Below are 21,742 nucleotides of genomic sequence, written 5' to 3' on the forward strand. Positions count from 1 at the left end.
CTGCATTAGCAATTCAGATATGGGTCTCCATGTAGTGTCCTGCAGATTGCTTGCATTGGGCAACACTGTCTTGGTCTTGCATTGTAAGCTGCTAATGTAGCAGAGTTAAAAGCAGTGCTTCATTAGTGCAGCTAACCTCTGTCTTACAGAATCAGTGCTAAAGTAGCACCAAAAAGTTGCACCCAAAAATTCAGAGGTTGTGCTGCAGAGCACAATTTTGATTGCAATTTGGATTCATATATCCAGAGCTACAAGTGGTGCTTCAGAAAACCTCTGAAGGACCCTTTAAAAAACTGCCTGCCCCACCCAACAGAAGAGACCTTCAGGAGCAGAGCACTTTTTTTTTTCTAAGAGCCATGAAACTGACAGCCAACAAATAACATTTTCTCCATCCACTGCAGAAGTTCACACTGACACACAGCTGAGCATCAACTATCCTTGGAAGAGTCTTACTGCAAAATGGAAAGAACATCTACGCATGGAGCCCGAGCAGACGGAATGACGGCACATTCGGGGCTGTCAGCAGTTCTGGAGGGCAGAACCACCAACATCTTCCCATCTTAAATCTCATGAAAGAAAGGGAACAGAATGACTGAACTAAGAGGACACTTTCACTACATAAATTGTCATTTAGGATCAAGTAATTCTACCAACATGTGGCTGCATGCTTCTGCCTCTTTCCTCCCATCTTCTGAAAACTTTAGGGCCAAGACTTGGAGAAATCCAAGCCCAAAAATCAGTCCTCACCCACAGTTTCCAGAAAAGTTCAGATGCATGAGCATTCATATACACTGTCACTAAAGCAGAAGACAGAGAAGCAGTGCTAAATTTGAGGGAGGAGGTCAAAAGAAAAAGAGGAACTAACAGCATCAGAGAAAGATTTTGGACAAAAATTGACAGAAAATTAAACATTTATATGCAATCCCTCCTGGAAATAAAAGCTGCCTTTATTGCTTAAGCACAGAAGTCACAAAACACCTGAGCAAGCCATTTTCCAAAGGGCAAAAGAAACCAGACATTATCAGAACTTGCCTAAGAGGGAAATAGGGATTAAAGAAGACTTTTGGAAAATCTCCTATTTCAGCTAATAAATTATGGTGAGACATGTAGATAATCTCTCTACCTGCTGTTCTGACAAGAGGAGGCTGAGATATCCAATGCTCAAGCATTCCCTTCATCATCCAGAGATAAGAATGAAGCTGTGCAATGAGCCATCACTGTGTCTGTAGTACAAGCTGGTTTACACCAGTCATACTCAGTGCTTGCTCTAAGGCAAAGCCATGGATTTGACAGCCTTTCAATGGGAAATTTCTTGCAGGAAGGGGTTATTTAAAAAGCCACACTTGAAGAGGCAGGAAAATATGAACTTGGAGTTTGTTTGACTACTAGATGCACATTCTACCTTCAGTTGCTCTATTCAAAAATCAAGTGAAGCGAGCTCATTATTACTGAATCTTTAGGGATCACTTATTAATCAACAGAAAATATGGGAAATTGTCAAGGGAAAACAAGGTCACTTTGCAAAGTGACTTTGGAATGCACCCAATGTAAATTTTTTTTTCTTCCAATACCATTTGGCAATATGAAGGATGATTCCATACACACTAATTTGATCACTTCTAATTCCAACAAACTACTATAAATGGGGAGTTACAAACCACATGGTCCAGGCAACAGCTGCTTTTCAGAGGAGATCTTTAAAAAAACCCAGCATCAAGCAAGCTACTTCTGTCTCTGGGGCAACAATTCCTGCAGAAACCAGATATTTCTCCTGTGAAAGAGATTTGTTAGCCCCAAACTGCCGTGAAATCCTCATATGCTTTATTTGCACTTCCCCAACAGTCCCATGTTTGCTTCACTTCCCTCTGTTAGCATCATTATTCATGAGTTTATGGGACACTTGGGCACTGGGCTTCCAGCATTATGCTTGTTCCTGTGGCTGAAGAAAGAAGATGATGCAATGTCGGTATCAATACAGTCAACCTCAATACTGGTGACAACACTGGTATTTTTAAAAAAAAAATGCCTGCTGCCCAGAAAACAATGAGGGCTTTTAATACATTTTAGAATCATTACTGCAAAAAAACCAAGCATATATGGAAACGGGAAGTTACTGATTTTTAATGACTGTGGTAGTATTGTTCTTCCACTGAAGTTGTTTCATCATCTCAGTGCTATGCAAGTTTCTAAAATACCTGACCTGTAGAAGATCTGACATGTTAATTTCCAATTTTCTGTAAGTAAAACTTACAAATGAGAAACAAAAGACTAATCTTTGAATTTGAGAAAAAAAACCTCAACCAAACAAACAAAACCACCCCAAGACAATCTGCATTAAGTGATACAAAATGTATGATCCCAAACAGAACTTTGCCTGTTAAAATACTGAAAGAAACTCTTGCTCCATACACTGCTGCTTGCAGGGGCTGCTTAGACCAAACAGAACCTGGCCTAAGTATGGAAGCTATTCCTTTGTGTTCCCATCTTGTTGTGCCCCTCAAAATGTGATAATACAGTTGGAAAATTCATGCCTTGTCTACTGAAACAAGCCACAAAGTCTGCCAATTCCCATAAAAACAAGGGCATAGCTGTATCTAACCACACAGCAGAACTTCTGCTGATCCCATAAAACCCCTGCATCCTGCTCCATCCACTCCCTACAATGCAGCCTTCTGCTAAGGGTTGTACCTTCATAGAGCACAAAGAAGCCTTTGCCCAGGATGTTACTGCTGCTCCGGAACTCGATCCACAGCCTGCTGTCCGTGGAGATGACTGGTTCAGGAATCTTGTCGCCACAAAATCTACCTAGAAGGCAAGAAAGCAACAATAAAGATCTCTACAATCTCCTGAGGAACAGCACAGCATAATGGGCACCTGTGGCTCTGGGAAGCAGAGTCTTTGGTAAAGGAGTGTGCTTGCGTAAACACCCTCTCACTCCCATCAGCTGTGCTTTTGAAAAAGTTCCTGTGTCCCCCCCTTCATTATTCATATTCTTTTGCATTATTAAGTGAATTAAAGATCTCTTCAGCTGGGAGCAGAATCCAGTTACAGATGAAGCCTCTATTGCCCTGGTAAATTCAAAAGGGCTCTTGTCTTGATCACATAATTGAGCAAACGCACTACCACGGTGGGGGGAAGCAGCCCCCTCTCCTTCTAGAGATGTGGCATTAGGAAATGTCCTTTCCACCTGCTAAGCCTTGAAAACTCCTTCAGCACTTTGCACCCAGGAGCGAATACTCCAAGTCGAACCAGGGGCAGGACATGACCATGCTGATGAGAAAAAAATCACTTATCTCATTCTCTGTTCCACAAATCCCAGTTAAACTTCTGCAGTCATTTAATTTCTTTCAAGAGAAAAAGACCAGGAGCCATTTTGCTCCATGATTGCCCTAGCTTTGAGCTCTCTGGCATGTACCAGCACTGGTAAACTCCCAAATTTTACCAGTAGGAATGAATCCTGAAACAGAACAGCTGCAGATGGCATCTGCAGCCTGGACAACCTCAACAACCCCAATTTGGTGCTCCTCTGTTGAAGCCAGAAGCTCCTCAGAGAAACAGAGCAAGCACCAAGTGTGCACTGATAGGCAGGGACCTGCACTTGGGTCAGGAGCTTGCGCAGAGCAAACATCAAACATGGTTTTTCACTGCAGCTGACACCAGCAGGGCTATACACTGAATTCAACATGGTCTTGGCACCCTGTTCAACTGAATCCCAGTTGGAATCTGACAGAGGCAAAGAGCACTTCTTCAGGTTGAATTCAGTCAGAACAGTAGTGATAGGGATCCTGGCCTTCCAACACCAGGCAAAGGCATCTTTGAACAACTTCCACTGAGTAAAAGCCTGGTTAATGCCTTACTTTCAAAACAGCATCATATTCCCCATTAACTAGCTGGGAATGGCAGTTTCACTACCAGCTTTTTTTTCTTGCAGAGTCACCCATCCAAATATTATCTTGGACCCAGCTTCACTCAGCTACTATTGTGCCCCTAACCTGCCCGGTGCTGTTGGGGCAGTGTGACAGCCCTGCAGCATATCAATAGCATCCCCCATTTCCACTCCCAAAGGGGATGCTAAAAACAGCATCAACACTGCAAAACTTCTTCCTCTAGGGTCACTGAGCAACTTCCTCCTGGATTTAGCCTCGGAGTTTAACAAGGGTGTCAAGAAGAGGAAACACAGATGAGGAACGAGAACGAGCAAGCTCCTCAGAGTGTGATAAAGGGCCCATTCATAAAAAGTTATACACCATTTAAAGACTGGGTTTTCACACACTTCCCTGGGAAAATATGCAGCACACATGTATTTTTTTCTCTCCAAAAGAAGCCCGTGCTTTCACAATTCACAGTAATCCCCCTCCTCACCCCCTGCTGAATTGCTGTCTGTCTGCCTCTCTGACCTAATTTCATGGGCTCAGCCCCATGCGGGAACCACGGCCACTCAGGCAGCGTCTCCTTCCAGATGGAAACACTCCCAAGTCCACCTGCACTAGGGGGACAGGGAGGTGCTTGGCTTCTGAAGTACCTTTAAATTACTCAGCAGAAAAAAAAATAACGAGGAGCTAAGTTGCAGCTGCTGGAGCAATGTTACCTGACACATATGCAGCAGAGAACAGCAGTATATGCTGCCAACCCCAAAATAGGCAGTAAAGAGTAAAACCAGCTGCCAACTGCCCTGAAAGGGAGGCCCACTGAAACCTGGGAAGCAGCATGGCTTCAGCCTCAGCACCTCACCTGGTACAAGGGCTAGGATGTCCAGTGGAGCCAAGGAGAGCACCCAAAGCTCCCTAAACCCTCCTACCCAATGCTCACTAGCCCAGTCTGAGCAGCATGGGGTGCAGCATCTCTAACAGAGCTGGGGATGATGCCAAACCTGATTGCTTCTTTCCTTTTAGGCAGAAGGGACTGTTGCAGTGCCACATTTTACATGTTTGGGACACCAAGCTTAGGGGATGAGGTCAAGATCAGAGGCAGTGGCAAAGCAGGTGGGACTCTTGAACCATTCAAGGTGACAGAAGACTTGCAGTTATGATAGCAGGAGGCAGAGAAACAGGGAGGACACAGGGGAGCTGCACTTCTTAGAGAGCAGAAGCAGACTGGAGTCCTTGCACAACTTGACATGGCATGGTCTAGCAAGTTCCCTGCTAGGACTACAGAGGCTCAAAGTACAAATACTGTGTATTTGTAAACAGAAATTCATGAGAAATAATGGCAGGAGCTCGGGTCAGGAGCTGTGCAGCTGCTTCATTCTGACTGCCTGACAGTTCTTCCCTGGACTTAGGAAAGAGCAATAACAAAACTCCAGAGACTACATTGTTAGTCCCAGCCAGGGCCCTGGCTCACTTCCCTCCCTGCCTCATTTCTCAAGTTGGAAAAGGAAGGAATAAAGCCTTTATGACCACAGGGCTTGGAGCATGGATCATTGGGAGGGAATACAGCACACCAACCTCTCTGCAGAGAGACACTAAGGGATGGCCAGTGCACGGGCTGGACCTAGGATCCTTCCAAGCAAAGGAAAGTTTGTTTCTGTTTGTTTTCCCCACCCACTCTCCAAAGCATCAAGCGCAATACACAAAATGCAATTAAAATGAAATAGCTACTCACCCAGTAATGGAGCCTTCCTCCAGTAGCCATCACGCACCTCCACATAATCATACCAGCAAAGGCGACTTTTAAATAAGTCCATCGATGTGAAATTTAACATAATCTGAAAGGAGAGAGTGCACATTTCTCTCTGGGGAGGGAGTTACTTTAAAGAGAAGACTCTACAGATTGTTTCATGTTTCATTTTCACTACAGAGCTGCCTGAGATAGCTGGGCCATTTGCAGGATTTGTACACCACCTTTTCTCAAAAAAGAAAGCCTTCTCAAGGTGTTTTAATGAAATCACGACAGTATATGAGAGCAGAGAGGCCTTTACTATCAATTCTGTAATTCAAATTCAATACTTCTCAGTTACTAAAATGTTACTTTAAAAAAAAGCCCAGTTCAGATTTTTAAAATTAAACCCTTTGGTTTTGAGTAATGTGAAAATCATACAGAAAGATATTGTCACAAACCACACATATTTGGTGTCTATACCTGAATATAAATATGTGTAAGAAATATCAATTTTTGCTAATTAGGTTCCACATTCTGACCATCAAACTCACACCATCACTGTGATGCAATTGCATTCACTGGCTTTAACAAACAGAACTTGTCATTTTAATGCTATTTTCGTCTCCTTCCTCTCTAAGATGGATCACTGGCCTTGGTCTGGGAGGTCACCTATGGAGGTCACCGTTGGCATGTACTTGAATTTTTGTTCTGGTGAGATTTGACCCATGTAATTAATTTACATCCAGAATCTGAACATAGTCACAGAAAGGTCTTTATGTTAAAATGGATGTTCTCCTCCAAAGTACTGGTTGGGTGTGCAGAGTGCAATCTGTAATGATGCCACTCACTTTTTTTCATATTTTTTGCAGTATTCTGACTTTAGACAGCAAAAGGAGATTCATCTGTTCCTGTGCATATGCATGCTCTAAGCCCAATATCTGTTCTGAACTAACACCTCTGTGCAACAATTTGCACCAACGACGGCATTGAAGCATTTAATCTGAAATCAATTCTTTATTTCCTTTTTCAACACTAATGCTTCAGCATTAATTAGATGCTGGGTCCTTCCCAGCACCACTCTGAAGAGGCTGAGAAGCAAAGGGAGAGTTTATAGTAAGAGTGACACCATGAAACTCTCGGTGCCACAGTTGTCAAACCTGGACAGCTCTTGCCCTCTCGCCCCAGCGATGCTCTCCCTGCAGCTGCTGGCAGGAGCTCAGCATGGCATGGGACTGGGCTGGCAGGTGACAGAAACAGCTCCTGGAGCCAGGCAGCTGCTGCAAAACAAACGAGCTCTGCGCTTCTCTGTCCGAGGCTGAGCCTTAAGCGCGTCTTGAGGGTGATGCTCAGCAAAGTCACTCTGCCAAGGAGTGGGCTGCTCATTCCTGCAGCCTGCTATGGCGTGACAGGCCTGAAGGGCTGGGGTTGCTGGATTAAGGAAAGATTTCATTTCTACAGGAAGATCAATAAAACAAAAGGAGCTGGGAGGAAAGTGGACAGGGTGGGTGATTGATGTGCAGTGGGGCTTGGCGTTTCCAGGCGGGAAGTGGGAGTTCCCTGACAGGGACATTATGCCTGCATGACAGGGGCAGGCCACAGATGTCACTCACGGCTCCTCAGCTCCCTTCAGGACCCCAGATTGCAGCACATTTTATCTAACTCATCTGACTGGCTTTGGAATGTGTGCTTGCCAAAGCTAACAGGTGGCAGGAAATGTCCATGCAGGGTTTAGTCTCAAACTGAGAGGGAGGATCAGAGATCAACACACAGCCCAGATATGTGAGGGGCTCTGCCTCGGCATCACCACTTCTCTCCCCAAAATCATGTATTCCTGACTCCATCTCTCTCCTGAGTGGTGCTCAGGAGCCTTTCCAGGCTCCATTCCTGCAAGCCAGGCATGCAGAGATCTTCTGGCAGGTTCTAACACTGCCATCACAGGCAAAACCTCCCATGAGGGAAGTGCAGAGTATGCCTTGTGCTGCTGTGGCACCTACCTTCTCCCCCGGGGTCACCGAGATCCTCCAGACACAGTGGGAATAGGAGGGGTAGCCATTTGGAAAGCCAGGGGCTGAGAAATTACCTGTTGAATCTTGCAAGGTCTCTCCACAAGCTGCAGGAGAAGGGAAAAAGCCTGTCAAAAAGGAGTGACTCTGAAAGACATCAGGGTCTACCAGACTGCTCATGGCTGCTCTGTGCAGGCTGCTGCTGGTACTCCAACAGTGCCCACCCACCATGGGCACTGGCCAAAGGTCACTGACCACCTGAAGCCTTGCCGAAGGGCTGATGTGAAATGTGTCAGAATTTCTGGGATAGAAGATGATCAGGGCAAGGGCATAGATGAAACAGCTACTAAAGAAGAACCCTTCTTCCTTCATCATCCTTCCACATGCCAGCACTTTCAGGTTTCAGTTGAGGAATATCTCATTCACTAATCAAATGCAAAGTATTAACCCCACCCCACTTCGCAACCCCACACTGCTGCCAGCAAATCTGTTTTCACTTCATTACAAGCTGCTCAATGAAGTTCTCCTTAGTTACCATTGTAAATTGTCTTTCTTGGGCTTAAAACATCCTAACAAAAGTCCCATCACCCTCATGTTTCAGCTACCCAACACCTTCCTGTCCACTACACTGCACAGGAGAAAACATGAGCACAGCAGTCCATTGCTCTTCAACTTCCTGTTTTGTGGCCTGCTGCAGTTGATGAAATGTAGATCCCAGAGCGACTTTTGGGAAGCAAAGAATATGCACATGCATATGATCCTTTAGGGAACTGCAGCTTCCAACATCTGGAAAAGCTGTGACTACTGTAGTTCTGTTCTCTGAGACAGGATGGCTGAGCTGGAACAAGGAGGACCATCCACAGCTGCAGAGCACCTGACCGGCTGGGTGGGAGGACCACAAATATCAAGGCTCCCATTTCCTTGACAGTGCCCACCAGACACATCCAAATGCCAATTGCAAGCAGCAGGGACCTTGCCTTGCCTGCTTCCCAGTTGTTTATCCAGTTTCACAACCAAGTGATATTATAAAGCTCCACTGGACCTGGAACTCTGTTTGCTCAGAGATGGCGAGGCAGCCCCCCAAAATCCCTGACTGAGCAGCAGTGCTTTGAAACATCCTTGAAAGGCCTTCCCTTTCTCATGGAAATGCCAGGGGTTGTTCCTCTCCTTGATGTCATCACAGGATAATTTTGCAGCCATGATTACATTTAGATGGCTGGGTGTGCAGTTGGAGATGAAAGGAGACAGGTTCCATTGAAAAAGTGTAATACGTTCAAGCAGGGGAGGAGGAGTCCGGCACTTCTTAATTTCTCTAAGGAAGTTTGATCCACAGTTTGACAGATCAGACTAGATGAAGAAATGTGGGGACACAGAAAGGAGCTTTTTAACTTTTTTTTTTTAATAAATAGGGAATTCCAATCCACAACTCACCGGGATAAATAAATGTTCTTTTTCTCCGCTCAAAAATCTATTTAAACAAGCATGAAATTATAAAGGGAGCTCAAAATCACAGGAAGCATGCACAACATGAGCACAGTGATAGCAGATTATTGCCTCTCAGATGAGCCATAGTGAAGGTTTCCAACAGGCCAGACTTAATTCTCCCAGAGTGCAATTACACAATGACTGGTAAGACCCTGTAATTATGGAACAGGTACTACCCCTGCACTGTGCCAGGCTGGCCTTGCAGCATGCAGCAAAGTGCAGTGCAGCGCAGGGGAAGCACGACAGGCAGCAATGCATCTTTGTGGGGAGAGCACAACCTCTTGCAGAGCACCCTAAAACGCAATATTACTGTACTCCACTGAGGAGCAAAGAAGACAAGAGGTCCAAGAAAACAACTGTTCAGCACTTTTGGGATCCAAGAAACTGAGCAGGTAGAAAGGACCAGGGGTGAAAAGCAAAGCAGTAAGGTGAATGCTTCAAAACTCATTTGTAAATGAAGCAGTTGGGTGATAGGCACTCACAGCTGATCAGCTGGTTACTAGTACACTGTATCTTTTTGAAAATGCCCAGAGAACTGGAGGATATTACATAATGCAGGACCATTCTCAATACTGTTTAACCATTCCTGCACAATTAGCACAGCTACACAAGCCTTTTTCCTTTAGCACAGCATCAGACAGCAGGATGAGCTGTTTTAAAGCTTTCGTAGTCACTGAGGTCATCAAATCCTCAACTGTGCAGCCATAGCAAATCTAGCATTAACTACCATGTAGCAGACTGCAACTTGCCTTCAAGAAATTCCTTCAGCAAATTTCATTTGATTTCACCTGGCTTGGCACTAACTTTAACCCAGCAGGTATAAGCTTTGAGGAATTACGAGCAATTTAAACCAGCAGGGTTTTAGAATGGACAAGCTAAGCAAGCCCTAACTGTAGCAGGCACATGAACTCCAGTCTAATGAGCTGGAGAGCCCTGTTTCTTACAACAAACACAGCAGTTGTTCTGGCTGATTCCAGTGCATGCTTGTAACTCATCCTCCACCATACTAGCTCTTTTTTTGGAGATATTATTAGGTATTCTCAGATGGAGACTCTCTTTGTAAAAGGGAAGCCATCTGCCACTCAACTTCTGAATTATGTTGCTGCATTTTACCCTAAAATCCTCAGCTTGCCTGCCAAACAAAGTGTCTTCATCCTAAAGTCTCGTTCAGACCCTGCCTGAACACACACATGAAGTCCTTTGGTTTTGAACCCCTTTGCTTTGTATTTTGCAGAGGAAGAAAACCTTCCAAGTTACAGATTCAAATAGCAGAAGATTTTACCGTCACTAAATACATGGCACCTCTTCTCCTAAGACACAACTTGTGTACAAATTTTGATGCAAAGATAAAAAAACCAAAGCAGAACAACAGTATTTGGAAAAAAAAGTTTAGTAGGCTTAAATCTCTAATTATTTTGCTGCCTAATATGTTCTGAACTGCAATAACCTCTGGTAAAGCTTTGTGGAAAAAAAAAAAGTAGGAAAAGTTCTACTTCGCAAATGGAAAACTTGAGAGTCGCAGAAGAGTCCTCATTTTAAAGAAATTTGCTTTGTCGCTTTTAGTTAGTACATCAGGCCAAAGTGGCTTTTCAGCTTGCCTTGAGAAATCTAAATCTGTAATTGATTCTTCCAGCTATGGGAATGAAAAGCCTGGGTGGATTAAGTCTGATTCAATCAAAAAACATGGTGCAAAAAAATAACCCCTAAACTAATCCATGAGATAATTTTGCAAGAACAACATTTTATTCAACCAAAATCAATTTAGAGATAATGATGAGTGCAAAAAGAAAAATGTAATTATGAGGTAAAAAGAAAAAAAAAGTTAATTAGAATAAACAGACCTAAAAGTTATACCACCCATTATAAGATAAAAGCAGTAATCTTCAAACATATAGACCCCGAAGCCCTCAGAATTCATTGTAGACCCTTATGGACTCATATTTTCTGACCTGTAGCTGGATACAGAAAAACAGTGGATTTGAATACCAACTATCCACCACTTTCCAGGGCCTCTGTCTACCAGACATCTTTCCATCACTTTGCCAACTCCTAGTCCCCACTCTGCCCGTTGCCTTGTCCATCAGTTTAATTTTCTAGGAATAGAACCTACACTGGACCAATTTGAAGCCCTAAACCCGACAAGAATACTGGCAAAGTACTAACAGGAGACACATCTTAGGCACGTCCACTTCTCCCCCACAGCTCCAGCCTAAAGCATTTAATAGTCTGCGTTTCCCAAGTCTCTTTCCTCAAAGGATGGTGCTCTGGAACGCCAATGCTTTCCACATACACCATGTGTCTGTGATGAAGCAGGCTCCACCTCCCCAAGCCATATTACCTGGGCATTTGTACAGCTTCCTTGCCTGAGCGATGTCCCCCCGGCTCAGGCGCACGCGCTGGCCGATGGTCGGCCGGACGCCGTTGTCGTCACGGCGGGGAAGGATGGTGTCCAGGAACACTCCTCTGAAGGGAAGAGCAGAGACACTGAGCAGTGAAGCAGGGGAAGGGACACAATGAACAGAAAGTAGAGCTGGCAGGCCTCCCACACCCCATCCCCCTGACCATATATCCCATGCTAACAAGCAGTAGTGGTTCAGCTTCTAATAACTGCTAACTATCTCAAGACAGCCTTCTCACTATAGCAGACAGCTTCCAAATGTACAAGCAAGTCTGCCAAGCCAAATTCCTCTTGGATATCTCAAAATTGCTGCTGCCTCTGTTTGAGGTAGCACATTCCTTGCCATAAATCAGAAAAAGCAATGAAATATTCCTGCAGACAGTTCATGGCACATCTGGCTCAGCAGAAGCACAGATCTGGCATTTAAGCCAAAGAAGCAGAGGAAGGGGAGTTTTCCCAGTAGAAGATGGGGTTGGGCTGGCAGTGACTGTGGCTGCCACAGATAAGAGGAAAAGATCATGTGCTCTACCTTTGTTCTGTATGAGTTTCCAAGCTAGTAACTCCACTTGTCTCTGCCTCTTTTCACTTGCTACTATTTCTTCCATGTGCTTCACACTCAGGAGCTCTTTACTGCACTTCTGATCTCAGTCCAGTGAAGGATTTAAGCTCAGGCCTCACTTCTATCAAAATGCAGTCCATGTAGCCAAGCAAGAGCTTGCACATGAAAAGAGACGCCAAGGGAGCATTAGGACTGTAGGGAAGGAGGGAGACCTGAACTCCAGGTGGGCAAAACCCAAGCTCCTGCAGCCAGGTTGTCCAGTCCACCCGAATGTTTCACTGCACCCCTGAATGCCAAACAGGCTTGGGGATGCCAAGGCTAACACTGAGCTTTACCTTCAGCATCAGGTCAGTGAGGCAGACTGCCCTTTCTGAAGGACAGGATATAACTGTCCAGAGAGTCCAATGGGAAATCAGGGCAGAAGCAATAATTTTAGTGCTGCCTAGTCCAGAGGTGGGGAGGGAAGGGGGGAAATTGTTTTGTAAATATTCAAACTGAAGAAAGAAATAGAGGGAAAGGAATTTAATCTGTTTTGAAAACTGGAATCAGCTGTTGCATGGGACAGATTCCATCAGATGTTGGCATTTTTTCAGCAGCAGAAAAATTCCTGATCAGCACCAAAACCAGTACTTACAAGATCTGAGGTGAGTCCCGCAAATTTCAATTTATAAATTCTGTTTGTTATTCTAAATGCCAACTGCATACCTTGGGCTGAATTTATTTAAGTTTATGTACTGAAAATAAATCCTCCAATTCCAGAAACACCACAAGCATAGAAACAGGTCAGTTTGCTCACAGTAAATGTTCAAGCCTCCTCAGGAGTTCATAGAAGAACTCAGCATTTGGCAGGACATACATCTGTGGCCTCTGAAATGCTTTCTGCAGATCTCCAGGCTCAACCAGGAAAGAATGACAGAGTTTAACAGAAAAACCACCACTTGCACATGCAAAGTTTTGATTCTTTTTCCCAATCCAGCCCTCACAACTGTGCACGCACAGCCCTCAGCTTTCTGCACGTAGTATATACCTCAGGCACTGCTCACACAACACAAACAACCCACACAACCTCAAACTACCCTTGCTACCTGCCAAACACATTTTCTTCTAGAAGGCTGTACTCTATGCTGAGGCAGTAAGATTTTTGGTTTTGCTTTTTCCTCCAATTGAATTTTTTCTCCTTTCACACACATTGCTGAACATGACTCTCAACTACAGAGCAGTAAGTACAGTTTCTCTCATTTTGCCATCAAAGGAACCAAGAACAGGAGAATCTGTCTGGCCCAAACCACACAAGTCCCAGAAGTCTATGCTGTCCACCCAAACCTCATCTGCTTAGAAACACTTGGAGTGTAAAGTTGCACATTTGGTGAGTGCCTCAAAAAGTGCAAATACTTTGACTCAAAAGTTAATAAACAACAGACCATTAAACAGAGCAGCTCAGGAAGTCTAACACCAGAACCATGCTTGAGTAAAATATCTAAATTCTCCTCCCAGAGGTAGGAGAAGAACCCATGAATCCTGGATGCCCCATTCTCTTGCTGTCCAGGCACAGGCAGAACATGCAGTTGTAAGCCAAGCACAACACCCCACCATTCCTACCAGCTAAGAACAACAGAGTCTGACAGGAGATTCACACAAGTCATTAGCATCTGCACAGCACCCTGAACACGCCCAGTGCCAGGCAAATGCTATGAAATTATCAATTGATCTCAACAGGTGCTAAACATTGATGTCCCAGGAGATAGGGCAACAAATACAGGTGCCTAAGCAACAGCCAAGGAAGCAGATACTCAAGGCAGGTTAAGGACCCAGCTGCAGGCTTACCTTATATCTCCATGTGCAGAAGAGAGACAACATGACTCTTCATGCAGTAAAACTTGGGGAGGATCTATGTATGTCTTGTGTGGGATTAGGACAGTGCATTGCAAATACAAGATGTGCCTCCTGGGCATGGAGGCAGTGCTACCTACATCCTAATTTGAACACGAGCTTGCAGGGATCATGTTTTGTAACTCCAGTCTGTGCTGTCACGTCTACTAGCAAGCCACTTTCTGAATTAAGGTAACAAGCTACTTGCTTTGTAAAGGTTTAAACTTTCTTCTTGTTAAGTTGCCATTTTTAGGTCTTGACAGCTGTAAAAGAAATTGTTTCATGATACAGCAACATTCAGTTTAGACTGCTGCCATGTTGTAAGGAATGCACCAGGAAATAAAAGCTTGCAGCCACACTCTGCACAACAGGCAAATTTCTGACCTAGATGAGAACAGAAATTCCAATGGTAAAAACTTGTTCCTGATGTCATTACAGCCTCTCGTGCCACACTCCTATTTCTATTAGTCACAGACAAAAACGAGAGGCATATTTTGCTATGAAATGGAAAGGGGTGACTCTACACCAATCCTCAAAAGTATCACTGGAAATGATTTCCACTGCTAGGACTCATCAAATTTCAGAAAAGCTATACCTTTCTGTCCTAGGTAAAAAGCTTAGAATAAAAAGGGCCCAGGATTTACAGCAGCATTTGACCATGACAAGCACCATATGATTTATTATCATCAATATTGACTGAAGTTAAAAACAAGGTTGTACTAAGTGCCAGGTAAGAATTGCTACAAGAGAGTAAGTCACAGACATGACTGTGTGTCCTTTCCCTGCTCACTCTCACATCCCATCTCCACTGGTCAGGTGCCCACCCCATCTTATGTCGACTTTCTGCTGTCTGCTAATGTATTAACACACCCAAAGCAACCCTTCCCTTGCAGGCCCAAGCAGTAACTCTCTCCCTTTCCTAGCCACTGATCTTAATGGAACTTGCTGGAACTTAATATTGTCTCGGACTCTGTGCTTCTGTCAGTTTGGGCTGCAATCGGCCGGCGCTCGCAAACCCCAGTGAGGTGGGAAGGTCAGGTGCATACACCCACCAGTCTCTCTGGCTGCTCACTGCACTGCTCCCTTAGGGGAGCAGATGTCAAGACAGGTCTTGGCAAAGTAAAAGCCTACTCCAGCCCTGCTTATTTGTGGTGAGAGCACAATCAGCCTACCGAGGCACTCAGTGCTCAGTTCAATTACGGCACAAAGACTGCAACTGGGGTAAGGGTGGGTCACAGAGACAAAGAGCTTAAAGAAAACAGACTTAAAAATCCTATCAAGCACCAATTTAAATCTAGCAGGACTCTTGCCATTTTTACCCATTTTGGCCCAGCAGTGCTCTGAAGGACCCTAGTTTTCAAGAGACACAAACTCAAAGGCATCCACAATATAAATGGTGGTAATAACTTAATCCTGCTTTTGTGCAAGACAATTCAAACCATTAAGAGTTTAGCAAATGTTGGGAGGGTCCAGCAGATGCTTCAAGGGAAGAAAAATTGTTTGCTTTAGATATCTAATGCAAAGAAATCTGCAAAGTCTGCAAAACACCCTTGCTCAGGCACCATCTCCTCCTGCCACAACAAGCAGCATTTCAGCAATTTTCCACTGGCTGGCGTGAAGTTGTCAAAAGAAAAGCGCCGAGCAACAGGCTTGGCCCTTCAATACAACAGGGGAGTAAGAAAATGTAAAAAGTCACAAAGACATCTTTAATTTTTGCAACAAAAATTTTCCAAGAGTGTGAATACTTCCACTGTACCTTCCAAGCCCTTTACTCGCAGTATGTAGTGACAGAAAGCTCTTGGGAAGGAGCAGCAGTAGTAGGATTTACGGAAGAAAACTTCTAACAATGCAGCAAAATGAATCTGGTCATCCAGTAACTCTCATTCCAAATACAGGACATAACAATGGTTATATCACCTCTCTATTCAGTAGAGCAGTCTGATCAGAAAATGGGCTCCATCTGGAGGTATGAGATGGGAGTCAAAGGCAAACAGCCTATGCAGAAACTGGCACTTGGTTGGGGCAGGACTGATAACTCCTCCATGAAAAAACCCAGTCACACAGAACCACACAGCTGCAGAGGCCATGATCAAAAGCTCATGCATAAAGGGGTAAAAAAAAACCCCAAGCAATTAAAGATCATGTTCTAGAGTTCAGCTCTCCCTCGACACAACCACTAGAGACTCTGATGGCTGTATTGTGACTCCAAAGCATAAGCTGGACAACCAAGAGATTCAAAGCTTGTTCTAGTATTACCCAACGTGCACACGGGCAGATATGCACACAGATACACATGTGCTGCCTGGGAAGGCTGCCAAAGAATGTCAGCAAGGCTTTGGAAACTCTCTAAAATTACCAGTATCATTACTGAGTAAATACAGCGGAACGGGAAAAACAGGAGTCCACCACACTACACCCACCTTGCTTCTTCAAATATTTTTTGAGCCTTGCAATGCAGCAATAGATCAGAGGTCTCCTTCTAGGCTTGATATATCCCACAAAGTTAACCACAAGTACCAAAAATGGTACAAGGTACAAGGACATGTAACCTTGAATTATCACCTGGAGAACGTGTTCCTAGCATAGTGCATGATGCTGTCAAAGTCATAGGTCTCTCCAAGTGAGTTCACTTCCCCAGCTTCCATCTTTAAAAAGTTGTACTCCTGACCTGTGATGACAAACAAAAAGGAAAAGAAACAAACCACTCTTAGAGAATAAAAAAAAAAAAAAAAAGAAAAGACTTTCACCTGTGGGAGCCTAGAATGAAATGGATATGCTCCTCTGTTTCAACAAGTCCAGCTGGACATCCAAAATTCTTATTCATATAGCTATTTTGACCCTTAGTATACAGCAATATTTCTTCATTTCTTCTTCTCTATCCCAACCCTCAGACCACCAGCATTTTCTACAAATGTAGCAAGAAAGGTTTCTACCCAGCCAAAAGCCAGGTGGAATAACCTGAAACATGATTTTACCTTGCTGTATGTTCTCTCTGATGATAGTGACATGCTGGTCCCTGTCAGGCCGTGTGTGCTCGTGCCAGAAACCCACCACATGACCCAGCTCATGAGCCACAATACCAAACTTGTCACAGTTCTTTCCAATGGATATTGCCTGAGGGCCCCCTCCTCGGCGACCCACGTAGGAGCAACACCTGGAAAGAAAACCCCCAAACCCAAGCAGCACATCAGTGACTTGAGGAACTCTAACACATAGGAACAGAGCACGGCATCTGGCAGGGCTCAGGACAGGCCAGCAGGTGCACACACTATATGTACTTACATGTAAGGACCAAGAAAACAAAGAAAAATGTGTGTATCTATAAACACACACATGCACACCTAAGTGTTATCCCAGGAAAAAAGAATCCAGAAAGGCTTAGCACCTTTTGAGCAAATACTAAACTATCCTAGCAATCCTCACTGAAAGCGACCAGCTGCATCTCTGTGTCAGATTCTCCACTGGTCTGTTCTGGGCTAGACTTACAAAGCCACGTGTGACTGAAAGTGCTGTTTGCAATAGAGAGCTGCAGGGAATGTGTGCATCACTCACCCACACGTTCGGTACGTGAACACAATGAAGCTCTCTTCATCAGTTCTCTCCACAAAGGTCACACAAGTGTGCTTCTCCCAGTGCCTCATTGCTTGCTTAAAGATAGCTCTTTGGGTTCCTGGAAAAGAAACCAAGAGGGGCAAACAATGAAGGCCTGGCTTTCAGGAAAACCTCCAACAGATTTCATCTGTACATGGGAACAGTCAACCTTTCAAACAGCCAATCTTATACTGTAGACACATCATGGACTCTGGGGCCCAGTTCCAGCTATAGCATTACCTTCCTGTATCATCTTTTCTCTCCTTGTGCCTGATTACTGCTCTAATTAAACAGGTAGAAAACTTTACAGGTTAAGTACATCAATATTTGTGAATATGAAACAGACCACCTTTCTAGGTACAGGCCATTCTAGCAGAGCTGCCAGGTGGTCTGATCTGAACACCAGCTACTAAGTGATGTGCCAGATTCGTTCTCATGACATGAAGTCATGACCATGCCCACCTTTCAAAACCCAGCAATCTCATCAGTGCTACAGATGCTCCTCAAAACTAAGGCAAACCTATTGTCAGGAACCCAGAGTACTGCTCCTGCTCTTCCAACAGCAGAGAGAATTCTCTTCTGGAAAAACAGGGGGCAAGCACAGCTCACAGGTGCTGGCCTCCAAAGCAAAGTAACTCAGTCACTCAAGTATTTCTTGGACTCCAAGAGAAGAACCATCCCAGTGCACACCTCAGCTTCAGGCTTCCACGGTGCACAACCCCTTGTGCAATGACATGCCCACCCTACCTCAGCAGACAGATTCCCAAGGATCTGAGTCTTTTGTGGGAGAACTCTGCTCCAGAGACTTCCAGCACAGTTTGAGACACGAACCCCATGGCAAACAGAAAGCAGTGTTGTCACTACTGACCGGTGAAATTTCCTCCGATCACATAGGGGATGACCCCCCCTGGCCAGATCCTCTCAGCCCTGGCCGTGGTTGCCCTGCGCACTCTGGCAGAGGGGTGTGCATCCATCCCTGACTCATCTTTGTATTCCTTCCTCCTCGGGCTCCTTGCCAGCGTTGTGTTCTGCCTGCCGTCTGCAAGACAGAGTGGCAACACTGTTTAAATCCTCTTTAGTTCCACCTGCAGCCCTCAGGCAATACCCTGGAGCTTCAGAAAAAGATAAAAAGAGAAAGCAAGGTGTTAAACCAAACCAGAGGTCAGAGCCAGATTTGCCAGAGATTTTTTTGGGGATTTTGAGACTGGTAATCTCTAGAAAACTGTCCCTTCTTGTTTTGGAGCCTCCACACGCACCATGCCAAAGCTGTTCTCTCATTAGGATGTCAAAGCACATCCTTCCCTGTCTCTAGCCACTCCCTCTCTGCAACAGCAACTTCACAGATGGGGACACGGTACTCAAGGGGAACAGAAGGTGAGAATCAAGCCTAGATGTCACTGTGTATTCTCAACTTGCCCTACCTGATGTCACTGTATATTCTCGACTTGCCCTACCTATCCACTCGTCTGCAGAGAATGGTTTGTTCTATTAGGAACAGCTTCACAGCAACAACTACCCATTTGAGTTGGCCTTGGAAGAAGGTGACAGACTCCTAACTCTGAAATCTGTCCTCAAGGCTGAAAAGTATTACTTTGGTTTCACATACCAGGTCTTGGGTGCTGTGAAAATCTATAAAGATCGGATGGTCTCTGTTGGAGGAGGGATGCTCAGGATGGGAAAAACAGAAGTGCAGATCTCCATCCATGCTGAATCTCTTCATTTTAATGAAAAGGAGCAAAAACACAAAAGGGAAAGCAGAACACATTTCTTGTTACAAAGGGTACGGGAGCCCTGGCTGTGGTGTGTTCAGCACTGCCCTTGAAATCTGCAAGAGGACTCATACAGGCTTCTAGGCAGACCCTGTCCCTTGCCCTGCATTTGTGCTGCTGCAGCTCTGCTCAGATACTGGTTATGCCTACATGTGCTGCACTTTTAATGTGCTGGCACCTTTACTCAAAAACTCCTTTACTCAAAGCTTCCTGGTTGTTCATCCCCTAATTGAGGTGCCATGGGCAACTCAAGCCCTCAAAGCAGCCACAGTCCAGCGGAGCTTTACAAACCTCTGTGTGCAGACACCACTGCTTAGATAAGCTCCCTGTGCTGCACAGCCAACTCCTCAGCTGGACTAGGGCAAAGGAATAACAGAGTACAGGGGTTGCTATGCCTTCAGAGAGTGCTGGCCTACAGGGTCACACCAAGGTGAACATCTTTGTCACTCTGAGGAGCAGCACTACTGACGGTGGCTCACCAGCAGACTGCTGTGAAGCCCAAGAGGATGGCAATTTGTATGTAAATCGGCAAGACTGGCCACAGCTTTGCTTTCCAAGTCAGAGACATGGGATGCTGGGTTATTAAAAAGCACAGGTCCTGCTAAGACCTTCCTCTACTGACCAGGGGGGCTGCTGAGAGCTTCTTTCCCTATTCATCCCTCCAGCTGAAGCACCAGTAAGCAAACCACTACTGTCAAGGCTGAGGGGATCAATACAATGGGAAGGAAATCCAGGCAGTGTAAGGGAATGAAAAGAATGAACTTTAAACCCTCCCTCCTGCTTCACCAGGTCAAGCCCTTCCTGCTGAAGGCCTTGCTCTGAGCTGCAAGACAAAAACGGGAATTTGCCTTTTGTTCCTCTTACTCCTAAGCACCTTTCTGCCATTTCAGAAGCTGCCCATCCCCAAGCCAGCTGCTGGATCCTGGAAGGCAGATGCTCTGAGGTTGAGGGTTCTCCCAAAAAAAGGAAGAACCATCCTCCTGCATACACCTGGTACTGCTGGTACCAGGCACCAGCACAAACACTGGCATTAAAAGGGCCACGGCTGGAAGAAGTGAGAGGGTCTGAAGATAGTCTTGTCTCCTATTCACAAACTGCTCTCTGTGGATTTGCACATGGAAGCTCCTGATAGCAAACCCCAGTGAGGAGCTGCGTGCCCTGGGCTCTCCTGTGCCTGCTGCAGCAGCAGCTCTGCACAGGGGACCCTGGGTCCACACTTGTGTGCCACAACGCTTCCATTCCTTGCCAGCAACACACACTCTTGGGCAAGCTCTCCTCCCAGTCCTGCCACAGCTCTTGACTGCTCCTTCATAGGTACTTTTCTGCCTTTCACAACTGAAATTTGTTAAACTCTCCTCCTGGGAGAGGCCTGACACATTCTTCTAGCAGTGGCTCCTTGTGGGTGAGGGTGAGCTGTTGCCTCTATATCACTTTGTTTTTTTTTCCTCCTTCATTCACTTATTAAACTGTCTTTATCTCAACCAATGGGTTTTCTCACTCTTGCTTTTCCTGCTTTCTCACCTCTCCTGCTGGAGGAGGGGAATTGTGACTGGGTGCTTGGCTTCTGGCTGGTGTCAACCCACCTCATTACAAAAGGCAAACCCACCCCTTCAGAGAGTTCACCAACAGCAAAGAATGCCTGGGCAGGGCCGATCTCCCAGGCACAGAGGCACACACATGTAAAAAACAGTACAAAAATATGTTTAAATATAAATAAATAAAAAAAAAATATAAATAAAAAAGTAAATAAAAGATACCCAAAGGTCTGGGTGGGGTACCACATTACCCTTTTTAACTGCTTTGTCACTGTGGTCGGTTGAAGTGGCATTTTCACTTGACACCTCTTCTCCCAGGCCTCCTGCAAAGGAAAAAAAAAGCAGAGACTCATCTCTGGTGAGCTGGCTGGCAGAGCTCTGATGTGGAAAGGACAGCAGCTATCAATACTGCCAGCTGGGGGTCTGCTGGCCACAGAAACTGTCTGCTTTCCCTGTTCAGGGAGCAGAGACTAAACCCTTGATAAAGCTAGACAGTTTTCCTAGATTTGTTCCTAGCCTACAGTGACACTTTGCAACTCATTACCATATCATGGCTAAGTTTCTCCATATGCTGAATAAGCAGAAAGTCTCTTCTAGGGAAGGCTAATTTCATGGAGATTTAATGAGAGCAGGAGCCGAATGAGCTGATCTCTGTAGAGGTTTTGCAAGAGCAAGTTTCTGTAGTCTTGGTGGCAAGATAAAGCATGAAAAGCGTGGTAAACCAGCACATGCAGAAAAGAATACACTGTTGGCCATACAGCACTGCTGGATGCAGTGTGGACACTTCCAAGAGGGATGTCTCACTTTCAAGACAGTTGGACATCTTCCAGCTGAAGTCACTGAAGCAGTCTTGCTTTGCCAGCTGGAAAACTCTCCTTTGCTCTGGAGCTGGCTTCTTGCAAATCCTTCTCCAGCCTGTCCAACGGGGCAAGGAC

The 21,742-nt window shown here is 45.1% G+C and overlaps 1 protein-coding gene across 2 annotated transcripts in view; it reads right to left on the reverse strand.

Moving 5' to 3' along the window:
• TLL2 (tolloid like 2) overlaps positions 1–21,742 on the reverse strand; it is a gene marked incomplete at both ends in the record, with an annotated part of 82,455 nt that overhangs the window by 14,725 nt on the left and 45,988 nt on the right. The window contains 9 exons of one of the 2 annotated variants that reach the window (XM_084209907.1): positions 2,689–2,801; positions 5,598–5,704; positions 7,593–7,708; positions 11,425–11,549; positions 16,475–16,580; positions 16,888–17,066; positions 17,465–17,582; positions 18,372–18,542; positions 21,059–21,130. In XM_084209907.1, coding sequence (XP_084066033.1) covers positions 2,689–2,801; positions 5,598–5,704; positions 7,593–7,708; positions 11,425–11,549; positions 16,475–16,580; positions 16,888–17,066; positions 17,465–17,582; positions 18,372–18,542; positions 21,059–21,130 — 1,107 coding nt within the window. Of the gene's footprint in view, positions 1–2,688; positions 2,802–5,597; positions 5,705–7,592; positions 7,709–11,424; positions 11,550–16,461; positions 16,778–16,887; positions 17,067–17,464; positions 17,583–18,371; positions 18,543–21,058; positions 21,131–21,742 lie in introns of those variants that run through there. The other variant, XM_084209908.1, reaches the window with a different exon arrangement.

The sequence above is a fragment of the Fringilla coelebs genome (genome assembly GCF_963513975.1).
Source record: "Fringilla coelebs genome assembly, chromosome: 8".
NCBI classification, from domain to species: domain Eukaryota; kingdom Metazoa; phylum Chordata; class Aves; order Passeriformes; family Fringillidae; genus Fringilla; species Fringilla coelebs.